This window comes from Melanaphis sacchari, unplaced genomic scaffold (assembly GCF_002803265.2).
Source record: "Melanaphis sacchari strain LSU unplaced genomic scaffold, SCAv2.0 Contig85_pilon_pilon, whole genome shotgun sequence".
Taxonomy (NCBI): Eukaryota; Metazoa; Arthropoda; class Insecta; order Hemiptera; family Aphididae; genus Melanaphis; species Melanaphis sacchari.
This window is the reverse complement of record NW_020271605.1, coordinates 1,414,102-1,429,854: the sequence shown is the minus strand read 5'-3', so window position 1 is coordinate 1,429,854 and position 15,753 is coordinate 1,414,102. Positions and strand designations below refer to the sequence as shown.

General features: G+C 25.0%; 1 protein-coding gene across 2 annotated transcripts in view; it reads left to right on the top strand.

The window, feature by feature from the left end:
- LOC112602277 (WNT1-inducible-signaling pathway protein 2) overlaps window positions 1-15,753 on the top strand; it is a 270,812-nt gene that overhangs the window by 242,342 nt on the left and 12,717 nt on the right. Inside the window, exon 4 of one of the 2 annotated variants that reach the window (XM_025350266.1) lies at window positions 13,767-13,855. In XM_025350266.1, coding sequence (XP_025206051.1) covers window positions 13,767-13,855 — 89 coding nt within the window. Of the gene's footprint in view, window positions 1-13,763; window positions 13,856-15,753 lie in introns of both variants that reach the window. The other variant, XM_025350265.1, reaches the window with a different exon arrangement.

Sequence of the window (15,753 nt, the reverse complement as noted above, 5' to 3'; positions counted from 1 at the left end):
AACGAATTATCAAGGATTACCAATCCAAACACCTTTACGTGTAAATCAACTTCTCATTATCTGATTGTTCGTCCTAGCGATCGTATCAGTTAAAATACAATTATTGAGCACTTAATGGATACTAACGCCAGTTTCCACACTTTCCTACCTCGTCAACTTCATACATACAGAATCGTGATCAAAAATCTTCACTATACTACTCTGTTCACAGATATTTCCACCGCATTATTAGACAAAGGACATTCCGTGAAACACGTAATAAATATTAAAAATAAAAACAAGTGCGTCCTTCCAATGTTTTTCGTCGATTTATTTCCCCAAAAAAACAACAAAGATGTTCTTAATATTACGTCTTTACTCAACACCATTGTCGTCATCGAGAAACCTCATAAAATCCGTCGTGGTCCCCCACAATGTCATCAATGTCAAAACTACGGACAAACAAGAAATCAGTGTCACCATACTCCTAGGTGCGTCAAATGCAGCGAAGATCATTTTGCCAATGAATGCAAAAAATAGCCCAGCTAAATGGGCCCTCTGTGTCGGTGACCATACGGCCAATTACAAAGGCTGCCAGCTTTCATTTCACTTTCAAAGCGTCTTAAAACCCATCAGAACAAAAAACGAACGCAGACTCTCAAAATAAATAAACCGGTCGAATTATCTCTTCCAAACACTTTTACTACGTCTCGGTCCAAACCGTCTTATGCATCTATTGTTTCCAAGCCCGATGATATCAATGCTACTAAAAATAATATTAGGTTGAATTATTTTAATGATCTTTCTACGTTATCTAATTTTCTGTCCGAGCTATCCTCACTGATTATTCCCCACCTCTCTCTGCTTACAGCTGTTTTACATAAACTTAATACACCATAAATATATTATTGTACTTAATTTTATATGCTATATCATCTTTTGCGCTAACATGAAATTTTGTTATTATTTTATATTACTTCTTGATAATCTTTATATTTATATTATTATGTAATCTTATCTGCTATATGTATTATATATTAACTGTAATTGTTGAGCTATAATAGTTTTATACCGGAAGCTAATAAAAATAAAAATAAAAATGAAAAAAAAAGTTAAAATTTAGCTATCATAAGCTTTTCCAAAACGCATTTAAACAATTTTTTTCAAATGTACTAAACGAGGATACAAAGCTTATTTAAAAATGTGTAACGAAAAATTTATACAGGAGTTGTCCAATCTTAATCATAACTACGATCCAGATAAAAGAGAATAAACTTGAACGCCAAATTATTAATAACAGACTGAAAGGAAAAGCTATCGAAAGTTTACGTGAATGCCCTTTCAAATTTTTGCAGTCTCACCTAAGGGAAAAATCAACAAATTCAATTACAATGCAAGATCTTAAATTCATCAAACACAATATGCTCCAAGCTCGATTCTTAAAGCAATAAATGTTGAGGGAGCCAACTCAACGCATAAATCTTGAGAGCCAATTCAATACATAAAAATATCGATTAGCTGAGTTTGAAAGCCAATTCATAGCTCCACTTCTTAGATAACTTACGCCAGAACTTTCTCATCCCTACCAACCCAACTGATAACTCGTCATATAGACCCGGATAGTGTCATAGAATTATTTTTGTATTACTGATATTTTACGTAAATGTGCAGGATGAACTGCACTAAAAAATTATGAGCTGTAAGTTTTGAAGAACATTATTGATAAGGCTGATTTATTTAACATAAAATACACCTTATTTCAGTAGATTAATTTTTGAAAATATTTATTTTACATAATTTGAAGTCATTAAAAAACATTTTGTTATCATTATCAATTTTAAGTTTTTATTTTTAATTTTTATTTACAATTTCATATTTTGAAACAGAATATAATTCAGAGTATTTTAACCTACAATATGTAATTAAATTTCAACAAAGTAGTTTATTAGTTATAAATATTTAAAATTTTGATTGAGTTAATAAATAGATCAATATTTACAAAGCATTACACTGCACAACTGATCAAAACTTTAAATAATTATGAATCATAAATTATTTATCCATAATTTAAGTTTTATATATCTAAGTACTCTAAAAAATAGTCTGCTTTTGAATAAGAAATTTAAAATGCTTGTAGTCAAAAAAAAATTTTAAAAATACATCATTTTTAGAAAAATTTTAATGATAATTTAATAATTTTGATGTTTTAAAACTATGTAAAAACACATTTTGAATATCGTTAAGAGTTAATATCATAAGTGCCTTCCTTAAATAAATTGTCCTGTATATAATATAAAATTTTCACTATCACAATTATAAGGTGTCTAAAAATAAACAAAGTTTTTTATTATTATTTTTATTTTATTAAAAATTACATGACCTAATGGTTTGTCGTTAAAATTCGACATTCATAATAAATTCACTATATAATATTATATAAAGTTCTCATTGTTTGAATAGCGAACAGTTTCGATTGTTTGTTAATGTTACAAAAGGAAAATTTCAATTAAACCAGTTGATTCTATACAATAACATAATATTTGAATTATTGATTTAAATTTCAATTATACAAGGCAGGAAGTGCTGACTTTCCGATTTCTGTACATTATTTATGAGCCTGAAATTAAATACAATCAATAATTAATGTAATATTATAAGCTAATCAAATTCCTTCTATATTAGATTTAATTTTACTTTGCTAGAAACAATACATGTCTAAAATCTATTTGCAAATATTACTAGCTCCTGTACGAAATTAACCAGTAGTCCCGAATAATAAAACAAAAAAACTTGTCAATTATTTAAAATCTATATATATATATATATATATATATATATATGGGTTTAAAGAGATAACGCCCTTTGGGTTTTCGAATCAAAATATTATTAATTCATAATTAAATCACCGATTGTAAAAATTGTATGTACATTGTTAATATGAAATGTTTTAGTAAAAAAAAAATATATATTTAATGTATACTGAATAGTTCAGTTAAACATTTAATACTTTAAAACCATGAATCAAAAATAAATGTTAAATAATATTTTATTTTTAATATTGAAATCAACAACGTTCATTTTGGACTAAATATATTATTTTACGAAAAGTACACGGTATCTCAACTGTTCACAATAATTATAGTAGGCTTGGTAGGTATTTGTGTTAATTCTGTAATACTTATTGTTAGTGTATGAGAGTATTTTTAACTATAATATTATAACCAAACTGAAAAGATGCTATATATTCTGCGGCATGTCCACTGTCCAGCATAAAATAATTGGTCATTGGGTAGGTCTGTTTTTTTCTATAGTCTGTTCAGAACTACATAAGAATGATTTGTCCTAGAATATGGCCATATGGGACATAGGTAATGAGTTTTCAGGTTTCCAATTTTTACTGTTAAAATATTAAAAAAGCAAATAATTTTTAACGATATTGGTTAAATACTAGGGATATCGTATTAAGAAATATAACTTTAGTCTTTATACTTTGTAGACTTTTAAAAGAAAACAATTACAAAATTAACAAACTATAAAATAACATTTATTTACAGAGTAAAGCATATTCATTTATTTTTTGTTTTTACAAACTCACCGATTACAAAACTAAGATCATTTATTAATGAACAACTTAATTATCTTTCAGTTGATAATATTGCAGTATTATGAAGGTGCCTACTTACAGTGGTCACATTTTTTGTTGATCACAAATATGTTTTAATCCTACGCATTGCTGAAAAACTTCTTTCTGCTACTGCATTTGACACAGGAATAACGAGAATTCTAGTTATTATTTTTTTTATTCTATTGAATGCTGCTTTTAAACTTATGAGTTCTTTATGGACATCAAAAATATCAACAACTTCATTCAACATAGATTTTACCAATTTTTCCTGTAACCTACATCGTAAATTTTATCTCATCGTGAGACGACATTTTGTCAATGAACAAACTTTCCAATCTCTATCAGCTGATAAATCTGCCGCTATAGATGTGTAGATAATAATTTCTTATATTATGATGGACAGACATAATAACTGGTTATTTAAAGATAATATTATTATCTATGTGTATAATATTCAATAATAAATTTTAATAAAGATATTTTTACTTGTAAATTGTGGTAATAAAAAAAAAAACCAAACAATCAAATAAAAATAGGTATTCCCGGTCAATACGCGATCTACTCTGTAAACACGCCTCTGACTACATCGAAATTTGTTATTTTCACCTTGCAAATATATTAAAATGTAAAATTTACGTCTGTCAATATTTTTCACGTTGTTTTACTATAATTTGAATATTAAAGTGAATTCGTTTATTATTAAATACTATTATAGTAACAAGTAACAACCTACGCTGTAATTATTTTCAAGGGTTTTATTTTTAATTTTAAAGAATATTTAGAAATTTTTTAAGCTATTATATATTATACTACACCTTTATATTTTGATTTAAAATTTACAATTCACAAAACATACGTAATAGTATCGATTCATACGAAAATCGCTAAATTCATCATAAAGTATAAGATACTCATATGTTTTCGCCACAGTGTCTGAACAAAACGTCTAGCCTTAACGCTGATCCAGAACACGGTTAGCGTCTAAACATTTTGCTGTTCCATTATCTAACAAAATTTTTCTAAATTTCCGTGGAAAATTAATTATCAATTGTAACGTTATCGATAAAATAAAAAATTCAGATAGACGGGAGCGCGAGGCCAATGTCTTTGCAGAAAAAACTCTCAAATCAGATAAAACTCGTCCATAATATACAAAATACTAAACACGACAGACACACCTTGTAGTATATATATATAATATATACATATATAAATTATAAATAGATAATATACAATATATTATTATTGTACAATATTGTGTTGGGGTCGATATTACCACTTCGGTGCGAAATTCGCGGGGCGTGCGGTAATGAAGCGATAACTCTTACACTATATTATATACCTAATACATATACACATATATATATATGTGTGTGTGTGTGTGTGTGTGTGTGTGTGTGTGTGTGTATATAATAATAATAATGCGCCGTTTATGTACGCCTGCCATTATTTAGAACCCAAACGCGCCTGTCGTTCGTGTATATTATAATATATACACTGTTATTTTCTCTCGTCCGTACGCAAAACACACACGCGCATACACACAACACATCATGGGCACACGAGGACGCTCACCACTATTCATTATTTGCCAGTATAAATCCTCGTCCAATTTTAATACATACATAATAATATATTATTTAAATTATAATTTTACGTCGTACCACGTGGAGGTCATTTGGGTATCCAGCGAGCCACCTGTGCGTGACGTTTCAATGTTTCATATATACACATAGATATTATCATAGATGTATTAAGAGGACGGTGGCGGTATAATGTGTGTATATAGATATATATTAAAGTACTAACTTCGAACCCACTTGATGTGTTAGAAACCGTCTTAAAAACGTATAACAGCAAATTTTTGTTTAGTAAATCTTATTTTGTGAAATTAGCTTTAAGTATTAGAATGAATCGACCTTTGAAAAATTAGATTTAAAAACATTATTTGTGTTTTTTGTTGATTTTTTTACAAAACATTAATTTTTAAATGAGTTATGGATATTTTAATATTTTAATATTTTACATAAGTACTCATATAGTTTGCTCAAAAATCAAAATATCGTAAAACCAAATTAGTGAAAATTGCAAATAATGTTTATACACCTTTGAGATTGATAGAAGGTAAATTCATTTAATATTTAAGCTAACAATACAAATTGACTCTACTGAACTCAAATTGAATATGTTTTAGGTTTGTAAGATAACACATACGGGTATAGCGTTATCTTAAATAGCTCTGATGTGCACTGTTATCTTAGGTCATATGCCATCGTCAAAGGAACATTATTACTATTATTATTACTGTTCTGTTAATCTATGTGTTCGCTTTATATAAATCTTTGAAAACGATTATGTTTTAATGTCATGACACCACAAATGCCTAAGTGTATAAAACTGAAATACGGGACGTAAGTCCATAAAAGTTTAATGATTGCATTTAAGACGTATTTAACCCGCATTCGTGTCTGATGAGGAATATGGTACATTATATATCCTTGTACAAAATTATGGTTTGACATACCATCACGTCCAACTGCAAAATATCTTTTACGAAATTTAAGTAATACTTATTTTTTAAAGTTTCCTAACAGTGTTCTATTTAACTAATTTTTATCAAGATTGTTTTTAAATCACCTACAAATTATATTATACATGAATCGTATCTGTTATAGATCTCCATCATTTTTATAGTAAATATCTTCATTCCACTCCGAAAAATTAATCTCTGTTATTTCTCAAATGGCTGAGGATACCAGTAATTATTCATACCGACATCAAACATAAAAATAATTAACATCAAAATGTATTATACAAAAATAAAATGTTCTAAATTAATTATTGTTCTTTTTTCCTTCTAATAATATAAATTTTTCTTAAAGTTATATTCGTTTTCGAAACATAATATACATCATAATATCACATAATATATATTTATTATAGACGTCTGAATTATTCTTCTTTAAGCACACATAAATTCATAACAACAATACGTCATGATGTCAGTTACAAGACAAACATTAACGTCATTAAATGGATTAACGTGTTAAATTTTACATATTAAGATCGAAACATTTAGTTTGTTAAACTCATTTAGATATAAAAATAAAACTAATTAATCAATATAAGTATACATTTAAACAACTATTCAATAAAACTGGTGACTAAAATAAAAGCTATCAATGAATCGATACAATAAATAGTGTTATTTTTATATATTATAGTAATAAAAAATGAAAATAATACATTTAGATTTATTTTCTTTGATAAAAATAATAGTTTACATTTTCTAGACAATAATAAAAAAAAAAAATGTCAAATAAATCAAAAAAATAAATTTTATACTATAACTGTTTCATCAATAAGAACTTACTGAGTTTTAAAATAGTCTTTTAGTGAATCAAACTAAATAAAAAATATTCTTGATGAATATCTTTATATATGACATATGTTTGATCTTCATTTTTTTAATACAATTGACATTTGTAATATTTTCAATTTTATTTTGATCAAATATTATAATTTATTTTTGATTTAATCTGCAATCCTTTAATACTAAAGAAACCACCACAAAAATCTATCATAGTGTTTTAACACACTGTTGATTTATTAAATAGGTATATATAATAATATTATATTAATCGAATTTTAAATATTTCGTTAGAAAATTTCATATCTTTGAAAAAAATAGAATGTTTATGTTACAAAGATGATTTATAAAGTTTCCATTAAATTAATCTTAAATACATAACTATGAACATTCATTATTATTTGTTATTATAAAATATACACAAATCAGTTTTGTGTTATGCAATATTTAAAATATGATCGATAATTGATTATGTGATTATGTAGTCTTAGTATTAAAATGCATCGTTCACGTTTTATCATAACTTCCTGACGGTGGACAAACGTTAGACTTAGATATTAAATGCACTCATAGTTTTCGTTTTTATTTCAAATAATACTTACATGACAACTCAACAAAAGATGTTTGATAATTAATTAATTAATAAGACACTCGTATCAATGATAATACAAAAATAAATAACGATTAGCTTGTCACCACGCTTGTTTAATGTAATAAATAACAGTAGATAGGACAGATATAATATAATAAATATTTCAATTTAGATTCAAACAAAAAATAATTATACAAGCACTTCGGAAAGTTAATATGTTAGTTAACTGCTAGTATAGTGATGTAAACAAAAATTTTGTTTTCATAAATCTCAAGAAATTTTAAGCTAAAAAATAAAAATAAAATAGTAGGTAACGTTTGCGTCGAATCTCAAAAATGGTGCTGGTCATCGTTGAAATTGTTACCGTGTGGTAACGTGCGGTTGCATACGATTTAAACGGATATCATATCACATCAAATTATCAAAGAACGCTTTAAATATACATAAAGTGCGATATAATAATTTATTATTAATTAATAAACCCCGATTAAATTGATCACGGGCCGTTTAGTTAGGTTAGCCAATGTGATGTAGGATCCTGGTTTTATAGACGTCGTTTTCAAATTAAAACTACCCCACTATATTTTTTTACGGCTTGTGTAGCAAATTAATGAAAAGGATTACAGACCCAGCCCAAGGTTTATGACCAACACTGTAACCGACATTAAAAATACACAATAAGTTTTTTTTTTTAAAAGATAACCACACTAAAACTAAACACAATTTTACAAATCCTGTTTTTATTACATCTCATATAAATATGATTCTAAGTACTTAGATGGACTGAATTAGAAATAAAAATATCCGTGGCATCGGCGTATGGATTGATACTTAAAAACTAACATGGATGAATCGACAATGATATTGACGGAATTATGTACTTACCCGGAGACCATTATCAATTATCATAATGCGTACGTACCTACGTGGCTACGTGCTATTAGAATCGCAGCGATTAACGGGCAGCCGTGATTTAATCTTTGCGTGCATAGTGAATCGATCGATACAAATTTTATAGCATTAATAATATTCGCAATATTATCGAATTTAAAACGTAATATTTTTAATTTTTTTTTTCATATCAATGTAAAATATTATTAACTACATAGTTAATGGTTATACTATTACAGTATTACTGTTATTATTATTATTATTATTATTATTATTATTATGCGAAACCACCAGAAATTTGCGTTATAAACTATGCAGGGATTCTGCACGATAATAAATTGTAACGCAATCTTCGCTCTGCAATTTTTTTACACCCGAGGCTCAGATGACCCTGTACAATATTTACTGCAGTATAAATTATAGTTTTGTGTAAAATAACCATATTATGTAATGCGTACGGTTTATTTTTATTTTTTTATCATTCAAGTCATACGCCACAAACACCACAGGAGCCTTCTTCGGCATCACTAATCTCCCATCTTATATAAGCCCAAGTCCATAATAATAAACAACACATTGGTCGATATAACAAAGTGGCTTCTAACTTGGAATATTTACATGGGATAACCGCCGATGATTTCTCGTTTCGGATAGCTTCCATTTAATTATTATTCTCGTAAAAAATTCAAACGTCTTTCTTGTGCGGTCCTGCTTCCCGTATTCATATTTTCGGTCTGTACCACGAGCTATAGTTGACCCGCGTCTTGCGATGTATCTGAGAAATGAAAGACCACCTAATCGATTTAAAATTGTATTACATAATATAGGTAATTCATGTCAGATATTTCCAGTTTTTTACTTTCTCAAGTTTTCTGAAATCTTCTACTCCGTTTTCCATATCAGTCTATGATTTTTCTGATGTCAGCTGTGATTTAAATAACGTGTACAAATATTTATAAGTATAATAACTAATAAATAATAATATAATACGTAAAATGTACATTGTACATGTTATGTTTGAGTAGAATATTTCAACAAAATTAACGAATAAAACAACTATATGTAATTGGTAATTACGCATATTAGTGATTCGGCACATAGTTTAATTAGAAAAATATATTTTAATATATATTCCAGGATTATTCAAAAATAAATTCTCTAACGATAGTATAGCAAGCTATACCAACTCAATGAACTTAATACTTTCAAAAGCAATAACGATAAAACACTAAAAATGTCTATAATCTTACTAAATTTGGTTAAACGCATACAAATTTTTAATGAGCTATTTTATTAATATTTTTTTTCATTTAAAAATAACTATACAATATGACAATTTCGTAGGAGATGAAAATTCGTAAGAACACAAAGTTGCAAAAACAATAGTAACTGCGCATCCATGTACTTACATTTGTTTTTTTTTTTTTTTGTTAGTGAAAACTTTCTGGACTTTCTATAGTAATTTTTTTTCCAAGAATCAGTTAAATAAAATGTTATTCGAGTGTCTTTTTTTAGATTTTATTAACCTAAAGGTTTCCAACCTCTGCACATAATTATTTTTTTAGTCTTTATCCGTTGTAACATTCCTTCGAAGTACTCTCCAAAATTTATTTTCTTTCAAACCTTTGTTATTATTTCACATTATTTTCTCATTTCGTCCTCTCAGCTTTTCAAACAATATACTACTCAGTAACATTTCTTTTATATATTTTTCTTTGTATATGTAAATGTACATATTCATAACTATAAGACCGTAATTATGTTCTATTTAACTATTTCCCCTTCTATGTTGTTACACTTAAACTGTTTTCAAAATTTGTCATGTTATGTTTAATTTTTAAAGCATATTCTTCATATGAATTTTTTATATTTATTTTTTCCTCAATCATTAACTATTATTATTTAAAAATTTTGATATTATTAAACTATAACATTTTACTCGTGAACATTAATATTTTATTAAAAGACGACAATTATTTTTAACATGGTACAGCACCTCACTTTTAATCACAAAAATATTTTATTTATAATTTATATTTTAACTAGCTGTGTAGATAATTCTATCTTTAAAAATTAAATATTTATTAAATTTAGTATAGCATTAACGACATGTCACATAGTTTGTATTTAATAATGACGAAGTAGTAATTAATATTTAATACACGTATGCTTTACCAAGAAGTAAAAACACTTACAAATTATAATATTTACCATCTCAAAAATAATGAAAAAAATCTTTATAAAATAATATTAAATATTGTAATACAATATTATAGTATTAAAGTACAATACAATTGTATCTACTTTCAAATACGTTCCATTGAAAACGTAGGCAGTATATTTTAATTATATATAAATTGAGTGTCGTGTATTAAGTCTTGGTATCAAATCACGTTTATTTTCTCAGCCTGGAGAAAAAAAAGTACTTAAAGAATAATAAAACTTTATTAAGATTATTTTTTTATTTTTTTTTTTTTTTTGGTTATTACCTTTAGTCTTATTATTATTACTTGGCTGCAGACTTTTTTGATTTTAATTATTCATAACCCCAAGAGACGAAATTAACTTTTAGTTTGACTGATAAAACCCACAGTCTATGAACATAACTGTCATACTACACTAGATTCAATTATTATTCCGTTTTGGTTAACCCATTTCTCTCAAGTCAAAATTACATAATGGAGAAATATTTTTTTTCTTTTCTAGAATCATCTTTACTGTGTGGCAAGTAAAACACCAGTAATGAGTGTACCAGTATATTTTTTAAAGCTAATCAACTACTTAAATCATATAACTTTAAATTTCAATGTTAAATACCTAATATAACTTCTAAGTGTCTTATATATACTATACAATACTAAATAAAATTTAAATTTTAGCTTAATTAGATTGAATATCTAAAACTCGTATAGGACAGAAATTAAATAAACCCAAGTCAATCTTACTGAATGAATACTATTTACTTTTTATTTAATAGGTACATCATAGAAATTGGTCCACACATTTAAAACACACAAAAAAACCATATTAAACAGCAGAAAATACCATACAATATTTATTATCCAAATCTGAACACACTCTGTCCATCAAACTATATTTTTAAAACTTATATTATTATAGATGTATAGCATTTAATATACTAAAAATCAAACTATCCATTTCGATCTCTATATTTTACAAACGTACCACAGTAAAAAACACAGCCATTAATATTATACTATCGCTACCACTAATTATTGTAATTATACCATTATTCACTTATAGAATAGGTTTTTAACCGGGGGTCATGGGCCCCTTAGGTGCCGTAGATGGTTACTCGGGAGTCCACAGAGTGACTATGAAGTTTTTTTTAAATAACCCAAAAATAAATTTTTTTTGATAAGGTTTTTGATTATAAGAAAAATTGATTCTGTACAATAATTGAATATAGTTGTAATAATTTGTAGTAGGTATTACGTATTAGATTTATCATTAAGAAATAATTAAATTAAAAATGTCATGTTATTTATATACGTATATATATATTTTTTTTTTTTTTTTTGATGGAGGTCCATGATTAAATTATATGCTTCAAAGGGCTTCTTGGAACAAAAAAAGGTTAAGAATCTAAGACTTATAGGTATATTAACTTCAGGAATTATGTTTAAGAATTATTTCCAAAATCTTTAAAAAAAAATATTTCCTTTACTTGTTACTATAAAATTTCACAGATGAAAGCGTCGCTAATGAGCGACTTATTTCTTATGAAAACATGTCAAAATTAAATACAACTAAAACTAAAAAATTATACTTATTGTAAAAAAAAAAAAAAATTGATCAGACATTATAATTAAAACATATAATTATACATAAAAAAAAGTAGCCGAATGGTACTATACACATTAGATGTTTGGTAGATCACTACTATGTGTATATTTAATTTTAATTCAATGATATATCAAAATACATTATACAAAAAACAATTCTGAGTGGAGACAGTCTGTTTGAGTGTCATCCTAAATCACTAAGTATATTTCATAGTACGTTTATTTGATATGTCAAGCTATTAGTCATTTATTTTACTTTTAGTATTACGGTAGGTTGATATAATTTTTACCAAAAACGTCGCATTTACTTTACTATATTATTTTAATAATAAATTGTATTTATACCATATTATATAAACTTATACAACTCTAAGTTTATAATAACATAATTCTATAAATATCGTATAACAGTAAAAATAAATTCATGATAAAAATGAATGATATTTTAAAATATCTAAATCAAAAATGATATTGTGTGTACTAAAATTCTTAATAGTATAATATATGCTAAATTTCTAAATTCTCGCGAATATTTTTTTTTAATTATAACAAGATAAACATTGCTATTTATCATTTAAATAGGTAAGCAATTTCATCCAAATTTAAACTAAAAATATGTATAAAAATTAATTGCTTTGATACATTTTTTAAGTTTATGATTTCAATATGAACCACTTACGTATGAAGAATCTTGTATTAGATTTTTAAAATTTAGATATTATACAAAAAGATTATGACAACATAAGAATTGCGATTTCATATAATTTTAAGGAATTTTGCCTAAAAACTAAATTCATATGCATTTAAAAAAATTTCACCTATGTATTTTTAATATTTTTATAAATATATAAGAACAATTTATGTGAGATTCTATAATAAAATTCCAAAAATTTTGACCCAGTGAATTTTTCATCGAAAATTTCAGAAAAACAAATTTATTAAGATATTGTTTGTTATGTCTGTAAATAAATAGATAAATAGATATTAATTAAGTTCACAAATCACAAGTTTCTACGTTATTCCAAATTTATTTAAAACATGATAAATATTTTATTTAATATTAAAATCATATAAAAAAGTTTTAAATAAGTTATAAAACTATATTAAGGTTTACCATAACATTATTTTACTCATTGGATTTAAACTTCCAACTTTTTTACTCTTTAATATTTTTTTTTCTTCTGTGAATTATTATTTTATTTCATATGCGACGTTCTTAGTATGTCTATTGTTCAATATTACTCTAAATGAATAATCAAATCTATTATGATGTAGTAATCAATTTATAAATAATTCGTTGGATATTATAATTTACCTAGTACAATTTATTTATCAGTTACTAATAATGAGTAACATCAAACCATAATAAGATCCCCTACTTATATGTAGATAATCATCCAACAAATCTAAATTTTAAAAGAAATATATAAATTATAAAAGTTAATTTTAAAATTAAATTTTAAATTTTTTATTGTTTATTATAATTATATTTTTTTTCAGTAGTAAAAGGCTTACCGTGTACGGTATACAACAAGACGTACGACAATGGAGAAACTTTCAGGCTAGATTGCAGAACGCAGTGCACGTGTCAGGTAATTGATAAATAACTAATTATTTATATTTACCGTTATAATTTAATGCTAAACATTTTTTTTTTTTTTTTAATGAATTTATTTTTATTTTTATTTTTTTATTTTAGTAAAGCCAACAAAGTTTTCACTTCGATAATATATAAATTTATGTTTTACTTTAAAATAATTTATATTGTATTACAGATATAAAATTAAAAAAATATAATATATTATTATAATATACCAACATTTACTATTTTTTTTTCAATAGTGTGAAAATGTTTAAAAATGTCCTTAAATATCCAGCGACAAATCATTTAAAAAAAAAAAAATAGTTAATTATTTTGCACGTAGTACTCGCCGAATATTTAATTTATTTGAATTTTTTATTAAAGTAGTGTAATTCAATCGCTTAACAACGTTTCAATTATTTAAAGCAAATTAAAATATATTTTTACTTACATTTTAATAAGTATACTAAGTAAAAAAAATAAAAAATAATTTATTTATATACAATATTATTTACAATGAGTTCTGACAATTGTATATGATCGTTTATACGTTTTCGTAAGTTGTAATTTCAGTGGAAAACACTAGGTATCATATTTTGTATTATTAGCTGTCAGCCGAGTATCAGAATACATATTAATGTTCATAATACATAATTTGAGTACCCAATTTAAAATAAATTAAATAGTTGTATTATTAATGTTAACACTTTTATTAAAAATCTTCTTATGAGTGATTGAATAATATTAAGCAACTAAAATGTTGCAATATTATCTTTAATTAAATTTGACGAAAAATTGATGGTGATTTTTTTTTCTATTCATTTTTTAATTAAAGTTTGGTTATATTCAAATTTTATAAAATTACGTTATACACAACACATTAAATAATATAAACTAAAAATTACTTATTTTTGTTATACTTTTTAAAAAAATATATAAAACCAAAATAAAACATAAAAATCAAGTTTAAATATAACCTTATATAACCTTGGTTCTCAACCCATAAACTTAACTAGATATTTTATTACTATCTTATAAAAAAAACAATTATTTAAAATGATTAATCCTATGACTTATTATTGTTGAGTATAAAATTTAAAAAAAATATAATAATAATTATTATAGTTAATTAATATTATAAAATTCATAACATAATTAAACACTAAATATTAACCAATAGACATTTATAGAAAATTCTACCAACTTTAACTTACTAAATATAGCTACTAATGCAGAAAAAAATTAGTACTCTAATCTCAAATCCGTACTTATCCAACCAATTTTTGAAATTAATTAAAAATATATCGTATAGTCTATTAAACATTAATTATCTCAATCTAAAATAATAATAATAATAATAATAAAAACAGCATAAATCCATGTATATAGAAATTATGTATACTTAGAAATTTTTCATCAAAAAAAAGTAAGCACCCAAATATATGTTCAATAATAAGCCACGAAATATTTTTTTCAACTAGTCGAAAAATTAACATTGAATAAGTATACTACAAAATTTTTCCTCAAATTCGGCTATTCTTAATATTAAAAGAGATTTTGCACATGTATTAAAAAATTAATATAGTATAATATATAAAAAATATATACCTATAACCGACATAAAATTTGTATTCAAATACAATTTTAAATTGTTGATTATAATATAAATAAATATTAATATGAATTTATATTTATTATATACCATTTACAATTACATAAACTTAATAGGGAAAATAGGGAATATAAAATTAAAGCAACTAACTTTTTCTCAAAAAAAAAAAAAAAGTCAATCTTAGTGACACCTGTACCTCCTTTTTTAGACAGTCAACAAGACACTACAATAGCCAACACAATTAGTATCAAACATAATCTTGATTCATGATATTTTAAATGTGATTACCTATTGAT